At 47.3% G+C, this 19,416-nt stretch overlaps 1 protein-coding gene across 1 annotated transcript in view; it reads right to left on the bottom strand.

Moving 5' to 3' along the window:
• The window catches only part of SNTB2 (syntrophin beta 2), a 54,872-nt gene that overhangs the window by 21,798 nt on the left and 13,658 nt on the right, over positions 1–19,416 (bottom strand). Inside the window, exons 2-3 of the mRNA XM_085893290.1 lie at positions 1,627–1,840; positions 407–632 (exon numbers count right to left, since the gene is read on the bottom strand). Coding sequence (XP_085749416.1) covers positions 407–632; positions 1,627–1,840 — 440 coding nt within the window. The remainder of the gene's footprint in view (positions 1–406; positions 633–1,626; positions 1,841–19,416) is intronic.

The following is a 19,416-nucleotide window of genomic DNA, read 5'->3' as shown; positions in this document are numbered from 1 at the left end:
TCGTACGAGAGCTAACACATGTGTTGGAGTACCAGTTGGACTACATAAGCTAATGTTGTGCTGTGATGGGGTCTTGGGTGTCTGCACCGAACTCGAGAGTCGATTGGAATTGAAAGCTCGGAAAACACCTCTGGAAGAAACTTTTGATAAGGATTAAATTGCATACCTGTCGTCATGGTGGCTGCAAGCCATCCTCATTGGACAAAGTGAGATCTTCCTGCTTATTATATTTCAGGTCATTCCCCAATCCTTACCCCCATTAATCCTAAACCGAACACCGACTTGCAGGTTGTCGTGCTTCCTCCCCACCTCTTTTAAAATCCCCAACTTTGAACTTCAATGGCGCATTGAGACAGCTGCACACGAATCGATGACAAAGCCTCGAGCGTGTGTGCGGGGAACAAACCTGGCGGGTGAGCCAGCCGATGTGGTGGATCTGTTGAGGCAAAGAGCCTTCGAGGTTCTTCATGTTGCTCGACTCTCGGAACAGCCTATTGGAATCCTGCAACACCGGCTCGAGGAGCGCCGCGGTGTTGTTGAGAAGAGCCGCGAACCAGGCATTCACACTCGCAGAGTCCTTGCAACGGAGCACCACGGTACGAGTACCATCTGGTGAGTGCAGCTCCATCAGCCTGACCACGACACGCACACCGAGTTATTGTGCTCCAAGTTAAAGTACGTGTCACGGTGTGGGTAGAAAGGATAACATTTCACATTCTAAAGTATCAATACCGGTCCTAATGAACGATAAGATCGTATCCCTCAACTCCAGTGTTAAACACAGAGGTTCGGGTTCCAATATCAGAAGAATGACATGAACATTACCCCAAAGACTTGTTCTACAAATCGTGGTTTATCTTTCACTCCGTTACATTTTGGCTGTCAAGGTCACAGCAGCCATATACATGTTCCATGCAAGGAAAGAGGAAACTGGGAGGGAGGGTGGTGATGAGGGATCAACATGCTGCTTGTCCTGTACACAATAAGCACGAGCTGAACATGAACTTTATAAACTTGGTTCACTTGAACACACACTTTGGGACGGGACGGGTCGACTTGGGACGGTGCAACCCACGCTTGGTGAACACCGTTTCGGTCGAATTTCTGCCCGAACACCAATTTTAATCGCATAAACTACGTGGCCATACATTTAAGCCTGCAATCCCTTGTGGCGGTGAGGGCGGGACACCGGGTCGGAAGTTTAAAGCCGAGTCGCGATTTGAACCCAAACTCGATGTCGGAGGCATGTCCAAGTACCTCTCGGCCATCCTGCCAGCCATATATGGACTTTAGTAGATCTTAAAAAGAACATCACACTCAAGCAAAACATATTGATAGTTCTTTTGTCCCAATGCACCAAAGCAAATTTTCTACACTCGTGGAATGCCCATCAACACGTGTTGGAGTAGTGCTTGGACTACGTATGCCAATTAGAGTGTGCAGTTTATGGGAACCCAGAAGTGTAGAGGTACTACTGTGTACGCTGTTCGTAAGAGGGGGAGTTCGGGGCCATATTTCAACAGCATACGTAATATGTACATTATACACGGTACCTCGTAAGCATCGTTCGACGATCCAACAATAAATAGACAAAATTAAAGTCGGAGGTGCCTGAGATGTCTTCACCTGTTGTCTGGATCAGGCATGTTCACCCGCCGTGTCACGAAACACATTTTTAACGGCAAGATGCATTGCTCCTTGTCATGAGACGTCCCGTTGCCCGACACTTGCCCTTCGGCAGCAAGACCAAGACTCCCGGGGCCGTCGGGGACTTCCCAGCCAAGCTCAGCAATGGAAGAATTCTTCTTCAGGAACGGTGTTACCTCTCGGATAAATTTCACTGCAAGGCAAATGGCGTGTTGTCAATGCACATTTGATAAACACCAAAGTCTCATTTCGAAAAATGAAAATCCTCTCCTGTCTACATAATGTTATGTCGACTTATCTTGTTACCGGTTCTACAGTTGAGATCTTATCCTGGAGAACGTTACATTTTGTTATTTCATAAAGAACTTCTTCGGTTAAACTTGAATAGGAATTTGCAAGTTGGCCAAGGTACCGCGATGCAACGGACTCGGTCCTTCCAACAGGTACCACTCGGTCACCAAATCTCAATAATTTAGTGGGTACATCAACCTCGATCTTTTGAGGATATGCATCGTCGTCCGTATGCAGCACTTGGCTGCGAGTTGGCATCAGTTCTCGCCGGGACGATGCCGCCGATGCAGTGCCCCCTGTACGACAGAACAGGAATTTGGAATTTGTTTGCGGTGCCATAGATGAGTCACCTCTTCATGAAAGATAGCGTGGGATCTTTAACATCCACCGACGACCGGTGCTAGCAGACAGCTTCCCCAGCTTAAAGTCCATCTGATGTATGGTGCACACATTGATGCCTCACCTTGCCTGTAAAACACAAGGAGGACAACTTGTAACTGGATCGATATTCAAACCCAGACAAGGTGGCTCAGAGGCGAGTGTGCATACCTTTTGCCCGTCCTACCAGCCCGAACCATCGAGAACCGATCTCAAATTGGAATCATCCGGCGGAGAGTTTGATGGGTGTGTTCCACGGAGTACCGAAGGGACAGAGCAAAGAGTTGAACAGAAGTGAAATGTACACACAATGTACGTGTGGAAGTGAACTATAACATGAGAAGTAGTTTTAGAACACTTAAACGGGCCGTTGTAGCGAGAAATATAAAACATCTCAAACTGCAAAGCACGTCCGTCTCCGCTTTGTATTCAAACAAAACTTGATGAAAACTTAAAAAAAAAAAAACCAAAGAAGGGTCACAGGAATGGCGAAGAAGAGGTTAGCTCATTGGGATGGTGAACGAATCATTATAAATGCCCAAGACCGAGGACACAACACGAATGTCTTTAAAAAAAAAATGGCAGGACTGAGCCAATCGGGCAAGCTTAGGTTCTGCAAGGTGGAAACAGAAAGCCACGAGCCCCCTCCAATCGGGATGTAAAAAAAAAAAAAAAAAAAACACATGTCAGAACAGCTGGATACACAAAGGTACAACAGGGTGTGTCAAGTAATCCACTGGCACATGTGAAAACATTTCAATACACCAGTTCTACAGAAAGCAAGGAAACATGAACCAAAAGCAATTATTGAACACAAGCAAGTAACTCTCACGTACGACCTAATGATCCCATCAAGTCGGGTCAGGTATGGGAGCATGCGCCGAAGCAGCGCGTCGCTACGTCCACTTTCCGCCGGTACTCCAGGGGCCTCCGTCTGGCCATCCCCCAGGCAGATGCCTGGCCCATCCCCATCTCCTTGAGATGCCGATCAACCTGCTGCAACCACAAGGCACGTGGTCGGCGCATTGGCCACTTCCCCTCACGAGGCTCCCTCGCTGAGAGAATCTGGTGAGCAGGATCAGCGTCAGGAAAACGAGCCACATGTCCATACAGCCTCAGCTGATGCTCATGGACGATGCAGGTAACAAATCTGATCTGAGTCTGTCTCAGCAACCGCTCGTCAGGCACAAAGTCCGACCAGTAATAGCCAAGGATTCTCCGAAAAGACCTGGTACCAAAGGAATTAAATCTCCATCTCAGATCCTTGGTCAGAGTCCAAGCCTCATATCCGTAGAGCAAGACTGGAAGCACCAAGAACATGAATACTCGGACTTTCGTCCTCCTGTACTGGTACCGACAACACCACACCCCATGATCCTATGAATCCATGACTCCCCAAGCCTGATCGAGAGATCTAAATGACCTCTGGCTCACAGCCAGCAGAGACATGAATATCACTGCCAAGATAAGTGAATCTGTCCATGACCTCAACATCCTCACCACAAACAGGTACAGACAAGATAGCAGCATCCAAGATGTCATTGAAAGCCTGGATCTTGGTTTTGACCCAGGAAACCCGTAATCTCAGCGGCTCCAACTTCTCATTCAGTACTTTCAAGGTCAGAGATTGACATTCCCAAACGATGCACCGCAGCTTGATCTCTCCGACATCCTCCCCAGAATCCAGTCCATCCAAGTGCTGAAAAGTGTGGGGGCCAGTACACACCCCTGACGAACTCCAGTAACAAATGGAAATAAGTCAGAGATGGTGCCACCACACTTCACAGCACTCTCAGTACCAGAGTAGAGTTCAGACATCAGATTGATCAGTTTTGGTGGCACCCCACGAAGACCAAGAATCCTCCAGAGGACATCCCGATTCACCGAATCGAACGCTTTACAGAGATCAACATAGGCTGCAAGCAGCCCCTGACGAAACTCTCCTCTGCATTCGATGCGGCCCAGAAGAGCAAGGAAATGGTCAATTGTTGACCTCTTTGGTGTAAAGCCTGACCGCTCCGGATGCTGGTGCTTCAACAGATGGTGGCGAACCCATTCAATAAGTATAATCCAAGCAAAGACCTTGCCTGGCACTGAGAGCGACGTCACCCCTCGGTACTTGTTGCGGTCTTGGCGATCACCCTTCTCTTTCGAGAGAGGGACAACAAGGCCCCTCTTCCAGTCAGTTGGGATGATGCCTGTGTTCCAAGGAGACCACAGAACATGAGTACATCATTTCCACCAGCCTTGAGATGTTCAGCTTGGATGGCACAAATCCCAGGAGCTTTACCCCCATTTCAACGCATCCTGTGTTTCCACAAACGAAGGTGGATCACATTTGAGTGGAGGGTCAGCAATGGGGAAGTAACACCCCTGACATCCAACTCAACAGCTGGTGGATCAGCCTGGTAGAACCGCTCAAAGTAACCGGCCCAGCGGGCCTTCACTTCGGACTCCTTTGTCAAGAGCTCTCCACCCTCCGCTCTAATTTCAGTACACCGAGGGATGGGCTTGGAGGAACGTAATGCGTGAATTCCCCTGCAGGCAGCACGAGAATCATGACTACAAGTGATTCTTTACCTCCTCACAGATCCCTTGCATATCGGCCTCCTTGTCCACCCTCAGTGCACATACAATTTTTACACCTCAACAGCTCAGCCTGGCCCTCCCTGCAACTCTGGGCAATGGTATCCAATGCCCTTGAGACAAAATTCTTCTGCGCCCTCCGGTGAGTTCAAAGACATCTACCGGCAGCATCAAGGACGGTGGTCTTAGAGGCACTCCACAACTCTTCAGGATCCCCTTATGCACCCAGACCCCCCCCCCCCCAAATCTCCACTCGGCCTGTTCATAAACTCAACGACCCTCTCATCCTTGAACTTGCCAACATCCAGCCTCGGCTAGGAGGGAACCATTCTCGATTTAAGCTGCAATTTCAGAGTTGCAACAAGCCTGTGGTCAGTATTGAGGAACTGAGCACTCCGGAAGACCCTGCAGTTCTGGATCATCCTCCAGCGACCATCAATGAGCACGTGGTTAATCTCATTTGCCACACCGCCAGCGTTGGAATACCAAGTCCAGCGATGAGCTTGTGGACGCTGAAACCATGAAACAGCCACCCTACGTCCATGACTTCTTGCAAAGTCAAGGAACTTAGTGCCATTCTGGTTCACAGTTCCAGACCCATGGGGAGCAATACTTGCCTCATAACCATCCCTTTCAGTTCCAGTCGATGCATTGAAATCCCCCAAGACTAGAAGTGTATCTCGTCTGGGGCACTGATCAACCACAGACTCGAGTGTGGCGTAGAATGCATCCTTCACGGTGAGATAACTCGCCTCAGTCGGAGCATAAACAGAGACCAGGGAAATGACACCTAAGGAGTGACGAATCCTTAATCTCATAATACGCTCGTTGACCGGTGTTACCTCAATTATCATTGGAATCAGCTTGTTGGACACAGCTACAGCAACTCCTTGGGTATGGTAACCATCAGAGTGACCAGACCAATAGTAGGTGTAACCACCCACCATTATCTCGCCACTATCCGGTCTCTGAACCACAGAGAGAGCTGCAATACCGATGTTCAAATGCTTGAGCTCAGATGACAGAGACAGGTGATCATCCTCTCTTAAAGATAGGACATTCCAGGCACCCACCCGAAGGGACCGCCTCAGGTTAACCCAAGGAGACCACCGTCTGGTGGACGACACCTCAGCACCACTCTGACACACTACCACAATCTGACCCTGGAAGGTTACCCCATGGTTTCCATCTTATCATCAGAGTGGGGGTCCCGAAAGCTTTTCCCCAATCCTGTCATCCGGTGAGCTGCCCTGCGGAAGGCAGCTGCGCAGGAGGTACTCCAATGAAATGGGTTTTCAATTTTCCTTGCGTTTTTCCTGTGTTTTGTGGATTGATGGCTTTTACAGTGGCCAGAGTGTAAATCCTGCCACCAACCTCCGAAAAAAAAAAAGTAACTCAACAGCAGGATGATGTCGGCAGACAGTTAGGGTTAGGTGGGGTGGGTGATCATTGAAATTGAGGTGGGTACTTCGAGACCACGGAGGACTCCGTTCCACTTTTTGAAAGCCGCATTTGGAGACGACCAACAAAGTGTTTGTGACAAAATCTCCTTTGGATGAACGATTTATCACACACCGAAACACTAAATTTGTTGTCTACCTGTCTATCTGACCGTCATGCATTCCGTCCTCACTTCTCCAATCTCAACCAAACTTTCGAGGGGGACTAAGAGTCGTACAATGGAAGTTTTACCGACTTCATTTGCTCCCCTCGCACGGGTTTTTCCGTCTTGGACAAATGCTATGTTAAGGTGTATAGGTAGCAGCTTACGCCATTTTTCCAAGGCCACTTCCAATAACAAAAGTAATAACAACAACATTAATAATAATTGCATAATAATAATAACGCAAGTAATAGGCGTCCACAACCGTCCTTGACCATGTTGTGTAACATCGGATGAGACCCTCACTGTTTTTTTCCCCTTCCGCCATCACTTTTTCACCTTTATTCGCTTTTAAATTTGTTTTCTTTGCAACTGCTTGAGCGATTGGCACACACCTTTCAACATGAGACAGCCTACCCATGGAGAAATGTTCTCTTAATTTTTTTATTTTATTTTAAAGTTACGTGACTGGATGTAAAATGCGGCTGGCATTCCAACAAGCTCAAATGAGTTAAGATCCTCGTCCTCTTAATGATGACATCATAAAAACGAATATGACGTCATTGTGATGTATCACGTTTGCGATAAATTATATCTGTGCTAATGCCCAGCTCGATTCCCGCAAACAGAATTCAAAAAGCTTGCCTAGTTTCGGAGATAATTTTTTAGGCGATTTCCATTAGCGGAGATATTTTGACGTCATAACTTTTTTTTCTAGGAGGAATTTTCAAAATCGGAGATGGTTACTGTCTGCGCGGGGTATTTTTACACGTATATGCCAAGTTTCAGGAAGTTTCGATGAAAACTGTAGGCTGTGAAACAAAAAGAAAGTCCACAAGCAGAAGATGAAGAACAACTAAGTGAGTAAGACTTGGAGATCCTCCACGAGGACCTAAAAAAAGTCTCTTCTGCAGGCACGGGTTGCACCTCGGGATTTCACGCATCAGAAATAAACGGCCTCCACTTCGCTTCGCTCGGCCTCGACTGAACTAATAACACGCATCCCCCACATACTAACGGATCCGAGTCGCCTCAACTCGTTGGGATGGGGAAGGTGTTTGAGAAATTCATTAGGGAATGGATAGGGAACCATTTGAATAGTTTCAAACGATTTAAAGGTAGTCAACATGGATGTACTCGAGGTTGGTCTTGTTTAACAAATCCATCGGAGTTGTATAAAGCAGTGTCTGATTGGGTGGATGAGGTCATGGCAGTGGACATAGCGTAGATCTCGACTTTCTGAAGGCATTTGATAAGGTACCACGTAGGAGGATGGTCGCTGCGGTGGGGGCTTGTGGAGTGGTCGGGTAATTAACTGGATTAGTGAGAAGAAGCAAAGAGTGGCGGTGAATGGGAGGATGCCGAGCTGGGAGGATGCAAGTAGTGGGGTACCTCGGGATAAATACTGGGACTATTATTATTCATCGTGACACATCAATGATTTGGATATAAGGGTGAAGAGCTTGGAGGTGAGGTGGACAGCAGAGGGGGTGGTGATCAGATTCAGGAAAGTATTGATACTTGTATAGATTGGGTAAAAGATTGGCAGATGGAATTTAACCTGAGAAAGTGTAAGGTGTTGGGGATGGGAAAGAACAATGAAAATAGAGATTACAGGATGTAAGGGGTAATGTTGGAGCGTGTCACACAGGAGAAGGATTTGGGGTGGTAATATATACGGGAAGGTAAGCAGGTAGCACAATGCCAGGCAGCTATAGGTAAAGCAAATAAGGCTTTCGGTTGTATTCAGAGGGGGATCAATTATATAAATCAAAAGAGGAGGTGTTAACATTGTCCAGGAATTTATTGAGGGCCACATCTAGAATATTGTGTGCAATTTTGGTCACATCAACTCAGGAAGGACAAAGGTGCCATAGAGAGGGTTCAGCTCAGGGCTACGAGATTTATTCCAACAGCGAGACTCAGCTATGCGGTGATTATGAGGGGATCTGATGGATATGTTTAAGATAATGAAGGGTGTGGAGGTGCCGTGCAGTTTTTCATCAGAGTTGCCAGTGTTAGGACCAAGGACCATAACTTGAGGGTAAAAAGACGAGAGCGAGGACAGTTTTAAGGAAGGGGTCATTCAGTCGGAGAGTCGTTAATGCATGCAGTGGTCTCTCTGCATCTCTCCCCTCGACAGTTGGTATTGTAAACTGTTCAACGAGTGCATGAACAATACGTTTCCAGGTTAGTGGTGAAGACTTCAAAACAAGTCCCAAAGAAAACTTCAGCGTTTCTCAACTCGGACGGATTCCCCATCCGAGTGCTGGAAGATCCTCAGGCAAATGGAGATGATAATGTGGTTACACCGACGTCGGGGTGAACCAAGGGGATAGGAACGATTTATACATCTCGACGAGAATATAATAACTATCGAGCATTCGATGTAAGCACACCTGGTACAGGTTCAAAAGCTCAGCTGTGGGTTACACATCGCCACCACATTCTTGGAACAGGAAAAAAAAAAAATTCCTTGTAAAAGAGTTCTCGGTATCCAAGAGAGGGCATCTGTAAGCTGGCCCTTCACCAATACATTATTTATAGACACAGAGCACTCTGTTGAGCCTCATGGCCTGCACAGACAGGACCAAGCAGGGAAGCTCACACACGGTCGGATGACATTAACACTTTGTCTCACCCAAAAGAACTCTTCAGTTTGACATAATTCAATGCGATGTCGCTTGATAAACATAATGGGCGAGTACACGGGCGGCGCTACAACTGCAGCAATTCTGTGCACCCGAGGTCGATTGGTCAACACGTGACTTTCGTGTTTAAAGTGATTCGGGGAATGGGAACTTTGAACCTGCCATTGCGAACACCAAATCTGTAATTCTAATGTTTTCTTTTTTTTAAGCATAACTTTCAGCATTTAGACGAAAGAGTGGCAATTTCAAGATGGTCAACGATAATTATTCTGTCCATGAATGAAAATTGAACTCACGGAAAAATATCTGTGGACGACAGGCATTGGGTTTGTACCATTTCAGTTGTGGAGATAAAACACGCACGCACGCACTTCGCACTTCCCCTTTTAACAATACATGGAAAAATCTCACATTTGTTTTGTGACCCTGGAACCAAACAAAATATTGCAGCATCAACGGCTCAACCAATGATGAGCTCGTTTTGGCGGGAGGTTAAAACCCCGCGATGTACCGAGCAGTTTTACCTCCGGTGGAGACGTTCCAAATTAATGGCGGATTTGTGCACTCGGTTCGTGAGGTGAGGGACAAGAACCTTAGCTCTTTTTAAAACGAACCGGTTTATTCCTGAATCAAAAAACAAGGGATGATCAACTGACAGAAGAATACGACGGCGGGTCGAGGTGGTGAAGAAAGGGGGACACGGTTTTGATAATAAATAATTATGTACAATGAGAATAAAGTGAATCTAAAGAAACAAAGGCGCCTCACACCAGATTCAGTTACTGATGGGAAAGGGACAAAAACCGGGGGGCTCTGCTCTGGTGGTGGCGTGTGGGGGGAGAGATGGTCGTGGAGCAGCCACAAGCACGTGATGAGGGATGATGAGGTGACTATCAAGATGTCAAATGGACACAGGGTGAAGAGGGGCAGGCAAGACGACCTCCTAAAACTCTTCTCAGACTCTCAGAACTGTGATCCTCAGTCACTCGGCTCTCTTCGTCATGTTCGCCTTTTTCCTCTGACCAACCGCTCTCCCTTTTTTTTAACCCCAACTGCCCAACCAGGCTCCTCTCTTCTTCCGGGGCAACGCTCCGCCCCTTGGCAGGAATCTACAGCTCCACCCCTTTCTTGCTCTCGTGCCAAGTCTCCCGGCACCCCTGGAGGAGGTTTATGTCGGGGTTTATACACACACTTCCTTTACCATAATCCCTAACTAATTATTACCATGCCCCACCCCCTGTATGGTGCACATGCAAACAAGACATTGCTTAAGCTGATGTGTTCCTACTGATTACATCAAGAGGGGCTAACTACTCGTACACAGAACATGCTATTCAATACAATTATATCTGGTAGATGGCAATATCTAACTCTAACCCCTCCCCCCCTTTCCTTCCACAAACGTAATTGTATATATTTTTTAAATATAAACAGTCCTCACAGCTCCCGTCAAGCTTCCCCCACTCCTCCCAACATGATTTGTAACAAATATCATTTTAAACTTTCTCTGTACATTCACAAGCATCAGTGTTGTGTTCAGAAGCACCTAATCCAGATACAGTCTATTCCCTGGTAGTGATCCGTTGGCGGTTCGTGTACCACACGTACCTTCACGGTAGGGAGTTTGCAGGACGAGCATCTGCCTGTTTGATGAGCCGAGGAAGTTCTCCAAGTCTTTCCTTGTTCAGAGGAACAGCCCTTTCTCTCGGGTACTTTTCTAATTATTTTCCACTTCTTTTCGAAGCATTGGGAGCCATTTCAGGTAGCAATCCTTATTCCGGACGCACAATCTACTTCATTTCACCCCAAAACTCTGCAGTTTCTGCGCATGTGCACCGAGCAATTTTGGGGTGGATTACGTCATTTTGAAAGTCGTGTATTGGCTCGAGAAAGCTGAACGTCTGTCTGGCAATGAATGATTTTTAAATTCACAGTGTCAGGAATATCTTACTAATGGAGCATGTGTTTCTCTCTCAAAATTCCCAATAATTATTATTGGAGCCACAAGTCAATTATTTGACAAAATACCCCCATGCCCCCCCCCAATCCCCAAATCACATTCAACTCTAACAATCCACAGAACAGCAAAATAAACCTTCTCCTTCAAAACTGGAATCAAATCGAAACTCAGCACGGCTCTGATTTGCAAAGTTAAACACAAAATCTGACCATCGATGATGAGGCTCGTTTGTGTAAAGGCATATCTGTCCCTCTGTGGTTTCAATGGCATGTCACTATCCCTAAAAATATACTCACACATCCAGCAGGCGATCCCAAATTAACCTGAGAAACAAAGCTCAACAATACACACGTATCATGGCCTGGACTTTCAGGTGACAAAGTGAACCGTCCAAACATAATCAGTCGTACAGACCCTGTGGGCTAACATTCCATTCAACAATTGACACCAATGAATGTCCAAAACGAGGGCATGTTCAGTGTGCGGTTACTGAGGCACACTTTCCTCTTCAACCGCACAACAGGAAGATCTGGGACAAATGGAAAGTTGGAAATCCTCCGACTATTCATTTGCAATTGGTCAAATTTTTATTACGGTCCCAAGGTATCAAAAAGGTGTATATCTCGAACAGTTTCGAATGGGGCACCTTGCCACCATTAGAGCATTTAAATTGCATCAGATGTGGCAATAAATGTGAATTGTTGCTCCCAGCTTTCTGGCTCGATGACGGAAGACCCCATTTGCATTTTTGCCCTCTCTGTCCCAACCCCGTTTAGAATCCCCTGCGGGTACGAGGAACCTTCTTAGAGCTGTACATAATTAAAAAGTGCAATGGAAGCAGAAGCAAATTATAGATGAGCAAGTTTAACGTCCGTAATGGCAAAGGTAGAGATGGTAGGATGGTCTCAACTGGAGGGATCCACACCCACCTCGAAACTGTTTAGCTTGGGTTTGAATCTTGCACCGGCTACAAACTGCCATTCTGGAGTTTCGCAGGTAGGATGATTCATCGATGTATGCGCCCGTCTCTCGGATGGACGTTAAAATGGGCGTCCTATCTGCCAGCATTAGTTGGTGGACATTAAAGATCCCAGGGCATCCGCAAGGAGTGGGCGAGTCATCTTTGGCATCTGAACAAATTACAACTACCTCCCCAAAGGTAAATCACCTTCGGCCGAGCCTCTTATGTCGGAGCCGTGACCCGTCCACCTATCCCGAAGAGAGGATGATCACCTGTCTGTCATCATCTGAGTTCAAGCGTTTGAACATTATTGCAGCACTCTGAGGTTTGGTCTTTGGAGACTGGATAGTGGATAGTGGAGGGATCATGGCAGGTGGTCACACCTACTATTGGTCTGGTCGCTCTGATGGTTATCATGCCCAAGGAGTTGCTGTTGCTGTGTCCAATGATAATTGAGGTAACACCGGTCAACGAGAGTATTATGAGACGAAGGATTCGCCACTCCTTGGGTGTCATTTCTCTTGTCTCTGTTTATGCTCCGACTGAGGCGAGTGATCTCACCGTGAAGGACACATTCTGCGCCACACTCGAGTCTGTGGTTGATCAGTGCCCCAGACGAGATACACTTCGAGTCTTGAGGGATTTCAATGCATCGACTGGAACTGATAGGGATGGTTATGAGATGTGTGTTTGTCCCCATGGGTCAGGAACTATTAACAAGAATAGCACGAAGTTCCTTGACTTTGCAAGAAGTCATGGACTTAGGGTGGCTGGTTCATGGTTTCAACGTCCACAAGGACTTGGTATTCCAACGCTGGCGGTGTGGCAAAGGAGATTGACCATGTGCTCGTTAATAGTTCCTGGAGGATGATCCAGAATTGCAGGGTCTACCGGAGTGCTCAGTTCCTCAATACTGACCACAGGCTTGTTGTAACATCTCTGAAGTTGCACCTTAAATCCAGGAGAATGGTACCATCCCAGCCGAGGCTGGATGTGGGCAAGCTCAAGGATGAGAGGAGAGCTGAGGAATTTCCGAACATGCTGAGTGGAGATTTGGGGGGTCTGGGTGCTTTGGGGAATCCTGAGGGGTTGTGGAGTGCCTTGAAGATCACCATCTTTGATGTTGCCCGTGGATGTCTTGGAACTCACCGTAGGATGAAAAATAATTTTGTCTCTCAAGGGACACTGGATACCATTGCCCAGAGTCGCAAGGCCAGGCTGAATGGCAGAGCTGAGCTGTTCAGGGAGTTGAGGCGTAAAACTGTACGTGCACTGAGGGTGGACAAGGAGGCCTATGTGCGTGGAATCTGTGAGGGGGTAGAGCATCACCTGTGGACAGGTGATTCTCGTCCCGCTTACAGGGGAATTCGCACATTACGTTCATCCAAGCCCATCCCTCGGAGCACTGCAGTTCGAGCAGAGAGTGGTAGGCTCTTGACAGAGGAGTCTGAAGTGAAGGCCCGCTGGGCCGGTTACTTTGAGCGGTTGTACCAGGCTGATCCCCCAGTTGTTGAATTGGATGTCAAGGGTGTTACAATCCCTGTTGATGACCCTTCAATCAACTGTGGTCCACCTTCGCTTGTGGAAACACGGGCTGCGGTGAACCCGTTGAAACGGGGTAAAGCTCCAGGGATCTGTGGCATCCATGCCGAACTTCTCAAGGCTGGTGGAAATGCTGCACTCGTGTCGTTGCATGCAGTTTTGTGCTCTGCCTGGAACACAGGCATCATCCCAACTGACTGGAAGAGGGGCCTTGTTGTCCCTCTCTGGAAAGGGAAGGGTGATCGCCAAGACTGCAACAACTACCGAGGGGTGACGCTGCTCTCAGTGCCGGGCAAGGTCTTTGCTCAAAAAATTCTTGATTTGGTTCGCCACCATCTTCTTGAGCACCTGTGTCCAGAGCAGTCAGACTTTACACCAAAGAGGTCAACGATTGACCGTATCCTTGCCCTTCGTGTCCTCACCGAACACAGACGAGAGTTTTGGCAGGGGCTGCTTGCAGCCTATGTTGATCTCTGTAAAGCGTTCGATTCAGTGAATCAGGATGTCCTCTGGAGGATTCTTGGTCTTCGTGGGGTGCCACCAAAACTGATCAATCTGATGTCTGAACTCTACTCTGGTACTGAGAGTGCTGTGAAGTGTGGTGGTACCATCTCTGACTTATTTCCAGTTGTTACTGGAGTTCGTCAGGGATGTGTACTGGCCCCCACACTTTTCAGCACTTGTATGGACTGGATTCTAGGGAGGATGTCGGAAAGATCAAACTGCGGTGCATCGTTTGAGAATGTCAAGATCTCTGTCCTTGATTTCACAGATGATGCAGTCATCGTTGTCGAGACTGGATATCCTTTTGGGGGCCCTCGAGGTGCTGAATGAGGGGTCAGAGCCGCTAGGATTACGGGTTTCTTGGGTCAAAACTAAGATCCAGGCTTTCGGTGACATCTTGGATGCTGCTGTCCTGTCTTTGCCTGTTTGTGCTGAGGATGTTGAGGTCATGAAGAGATTCATATCTCTGCTGGCTGTGAGCCAGAGGTCAAGAGACATCGATGTCAGGCCTGGGGAGTCATGGATTCACTGGATCATGGGGTGTGGCGCTGTTGATACCTGTGTGGGAGGACGAAAATCTGAGTCTTCAGGTCCTTGGTGCTTCCAGTCTTGCTCTACGAATGTGAGACTTGGACTCTGACCAGGGATTTGAGAGGGAGACTTAATTCTTTTGGTACCAGGTCTCTTCGGAGAATCTTTGCCTATCGTTGGTCGGAATTTGTGTCCAACGAGCGGTTTCTGAGAGACTCAAATGAGATTTGTTACCTGCATTGTCCGTGAGTTTCAGCTCCATCTGTATGGACATTTGGCTCGTATTCCTGATGATGATCCTGCTCATCAGATTCTCTCAGCGAGGGAGTCTCATGAGTGGAGGAGTCCAGTGGGCCGACCACCTGCCTCGTGGTTGCAGCAGGTTGACCATCATCTCAAGGAGATGGGGATGGGCCTGGCATATGCCTGGGGGATGGTCGGTGGAGGCCCCTGGAGTGCCGGCGGAAAGTGGACGCAGCGACGCGCTTCTCCGGCGCATGCTCCCATATAATACAGGAACGGCACATGCTCCCATATTATAAATAATCAGTGCTGTGATACAGGAAGCAAGCTGCCAGAGTGGTGAATTGGCTCAAAAACAGGAAAGAACAGAAATAAATGGGAAAATGTCAGCAACGAAAGTGAAGCAATCACTCGTAAAAGTACCGCAGATGTCGGCTCGGGATTCATTGTTGTTTGTAAATGATAGCTTGGAAGAATGCTAACAGGTGCAGGATAATTTGGATCCTCTGAATGATTGGTCCGGGGGGGGGGGAGGGGGTATCTACAGGTGGAATTTCATATCGGAGAGGAGTGAAGGCAATCGAGGGACAAGAAACAGTGATAGTATAAATTGATTAAAAGACAAGTGGAGTTGAATTTACAAAAGTGAGTGGAACCATGATTACAATCATCATCATCATCAATGATCTGATTAATGTACCTCGTACCTTTAACACAGTATCAACGCTGCTTCAGCAGTCCCTTGGCAAGGGTGGTGCTGCGTGGTTGTTTGGTTGTGCCAGCTGGTTTGCCATTGCCATCCGAGCAGTCAGACCTGACGAGAATTAGTAATTTGTTCAGGGTGCCGATGATAACTTGCTTTCTCTTTGCAAAGGACACCGTGGGATATTTCACGTCCACCAACGGATGCTGACATATGGGATCCTGGTTTAACGTCCATCCGAGGGACGGCACACACATTGATGAATCGCACTGTCTGCAAAACACCGGGATAACAGTTTATAGCTGGGTTGGGATTCGAACCCAGGCTCGACAACTTAGACGAACTACCCAGGTGAGTGCGTACCTTTAGAGTCAAGACTCTCAATAAAGTCACTTTAAACAAGTGTAACTTCAATAATATTATTAAAATACGAGCAGGGTGTGCGTACACATTGTGGAAGCATACGAACCGTGCTTCCCCGTTGTCTCAGGTCAGTCACCTGCATTTTTCCCCATTTATTTATCTTTTCATTTATGGATGTTGTCCGATGATTCTGTGATTTTTCCCGGTGTATCGGCTTCAAAGTCCATCGGCATGCAAAATTTCAGCTTTCTACGTCACCTGGAAGGTACCGATCTTTAATATCAATCAGTCAGTGGTTCGAAAGAACTTTATATATTAGATAACGCATTAAAACACACACACACACACACACACACACACACACACACACACACACACACACACACACACACACACACACACACACACACACACACAATCAATCCTGTCCTTCCAGTCCAATTGGCTTGCTTCCAATTCTAAGCAAAGTGATGGAATGCATCGTCACAGCTGACATCAAGTCGTTTCACCTCTGAACCCGCCTGGTCTGTGATCATTGGTTTGGTTCCCTCTTGGCCCCTCAACATTGGATAGATGCACCTCCTCGATCTCAACAACCAATGGAGGCTCTGAATCTCAATCAAAAGGTCGGCGCTTTGTCTCTGGAAACATCTCAGGCATTCCACGTATCCACGCACCCTTCCGTGTGCGCCATGCAAGGCCAACTTGGTTTCCTAACTCGCCGATTTCCCTCGTTTGTATCGTCGGCGCATACCGCTCGGCAGAAAAAAAACTTCCCAACACATCTCCCAGTCAGACAACTTCAAACCAACAGGCTGGCAACAGCCGTTTCACTCTCTGCTGACCTGGAGAGGATCAGATGCTGGCCTTCATTTTGGGACGAGTCATTCAATCCCAGAAAATCTGATATTCTTACACCGTTTCACCAGAAGGGTCTTCAAAGGAACCCGACAATCTATTTACAAAATCAACTGCTGGAAGAGGTTTAGTCTTTCAAACTTCACCAGCCTCAACAACTCCAAGGCAGTAACACACACGCACGCACGCACGCACGCACGCACACGCGCACGCACGCACGCACGCACGCACTTTGTGCAACATTTTTTGGAACTTTTGATGGTGTGTGAAGCGTAAAGCGGGTTTAATCAATCGTTTCGCCGTCTGTCTGTCTGTCCGTCTCGAGTCGTCAGTTTATGATCGAGGAACGACTTGATTTCAATTGAATATCATATTTGAACACGAATCAGAACGTGAATTGTAACACGGACCTGCGGTCTAGCAGTACTTTGGCTCTGATTTCGGCAACTTGTACGGAATGTCATACTGAGCGTACATGCGCATAGAGGAATGAGATTTATATTAAAAAAAAAAAAATTTTTCAAAGTTGTCTGCCTGTCTGGCAGTCAAACAAAATTGAAAATCATTCCAAACAGGAAACTTACTGTTTTAAAGGACGCAAACAATAAGCATGAAGGTGGTGTATAAGGTTGTGTAAAAGACGCTGCATCAACAGCAGTTAACTTCCAAAAAAAAAAAAATCTGAAACTTTTAATATCATTGTATTATTTAAATTTAATCTTCTTCTTCTTCTTCTTCTTCTTCTTCTTCTTGCGTATGGCAGCTTTGGCTGCCGGGTAGCTGTCATTTTCTTGGGGGCACGGCTGTGCCGCTGATGCTTTGCCCCCACACCAGAACACTGGTACTTATTTCGCCGACCTCGGAAAGATGACAGGTTGAGTCAACCCCACCTGTTGTCAATTCAGCGGCCAACGGAGCTTGAACTCAGGACCCCAAGATCACAAGCCAGCCACCCGAACCACAAAGCCAACACCAGGCTCGTTTCAATTTAATTATGAACTTGAACACTGCAGAACACAAATCGCCTTTTCGACACTTTCAAACCCCTTCCATGTAGCAGTACTTGAACAAAGTACGAGGCATTTCACATCACCACGACCAATCAAATTCGCCGCTTACAGACCCCGTCCATGTCTGTCTGTCTGTCTGTCTGTCTCTCAAGACTGCACAGGGTAAGGGGTTCTATAAACTCTTCTCATTCATAAATGAGAAGTGAAACTCTTCTCATTCATAAATCTCATACCTGGGGTGAAATCAGGTGAAGAATGTCCTGAAAGTTACGCTTTGGTGGTTTTTGTTTGACACGAGATGCACCTCATGGTGTTAAGTTTTCACAAAGCACGATGGGATCAAGTGTCGGGTGACGTGGTGATCGAAAAATCCAACATCCAAATCGGACAAATCTGGAATGTGATCGGCAGAACGTAAAATGGGCCAATTATTAGCAAATACCGGTCAGCACATGTCGAACGGCCCAACCGAGTTGGGCACAAGCTCTCGTTCTTCATAACTTGTATGAACCGAGTGGTCAAGGCTTGTGTCGGTGACAGTGGCACTTGGGTCGGTCAATGGTTGACGGTGCTCCACCCCTCTTATGGTGCAATTGGAGTGAGGCTGGAGGGGGTGGGTGGAAGGGATTGGGAGGCCAGAGAGGGGTTCCAGGAAACCAAGAGGGCGATTGGTTATCCGGGGCATGCACATAATTTCCAGCAAACTAAAGGCAGCGCTCTCTCTTTCGAGATGTATGACAAGGAACGTGTATCACCACGTACTTCGCCGTTTTGAACGTGGTCACCTGGAACGACGAGCACTTGGCAGAGGAGTCAAGATGTGTAGCAGCCATCGATTCTGCCTCTCCAGACCATCCGAAGCCTTGATTAATTCCATCTTGGTGCTTCGGTCAACAGTGTTGACTTCCAGATCTTCTCCAGGCCCATTGCCATTTTGAGATGGACTGAAAGGTTGAGGAGTGTTTTTGTTTTCACAGCATTAAGATCGAGGACACAATTTGAAGCATCCTCAACACCTTAGGGCAGCGACTTCACTGTACTTACTAAGGTTGTGAGAAGAGGTCCAACTTGTCATCGGTACACTCACGGGTCGTGAAGACATTTCTTGAAATGGAATGCATTCGAACGAATGCAGTGGGATCATGAAACGCTCATGACTAAATACAGAGGTGAACACATGCATGTTCACTCGAACATGCAAAAAAATGGGACTGGCGGATGGTGCAGAGGTCATGCACTCGCCTCTGAGCAGTCCAGTCCGGGTTCAATTCCCAACCCGACTATAAACTCTCAACCCGGTGCTTCGCAGTGGGTCACTGCTCAACGGCGTGCCATCCTTCGAAGGTCCGGTTCACTTAGCATTTGCTGGTGACGTGAAAGATCCCTTCCATGAGAGTCGGCCATTGTGCACCTGGAACCTACCTGGATTCCAAATTCCAACCCGAACCGATTCCATGCAATTTTTGGTGGGGTCAGAGATTTATGTAGGTCTTACTGCCAAGACCTGCATTACACAGAAAACGTGACGTACGTGTGTGTGTGTGTGTGTGTGTGTGTGTGTGTGTGTGTGTGTGTGTGTGTGTGT

The sequence above is a fragment of the Eptatretus burgeri genome, chromosome 8, assembly GCF_056783735.1.
Source record: "Eptatretus burgeri isolate ZD-2024b chromosome 8, Ebu_testis_v1, whole genome shotgun sequence".
Lineage (NCBI taxonomy): Eukaryota > Metazoa > Chordata > Myxini > Myxiniformes > Myxinidae > Eptatretus > Eptatretus burgeri.
This window is presented reverse-complemented; position numbering and strand designations above follow the sequence as displayed.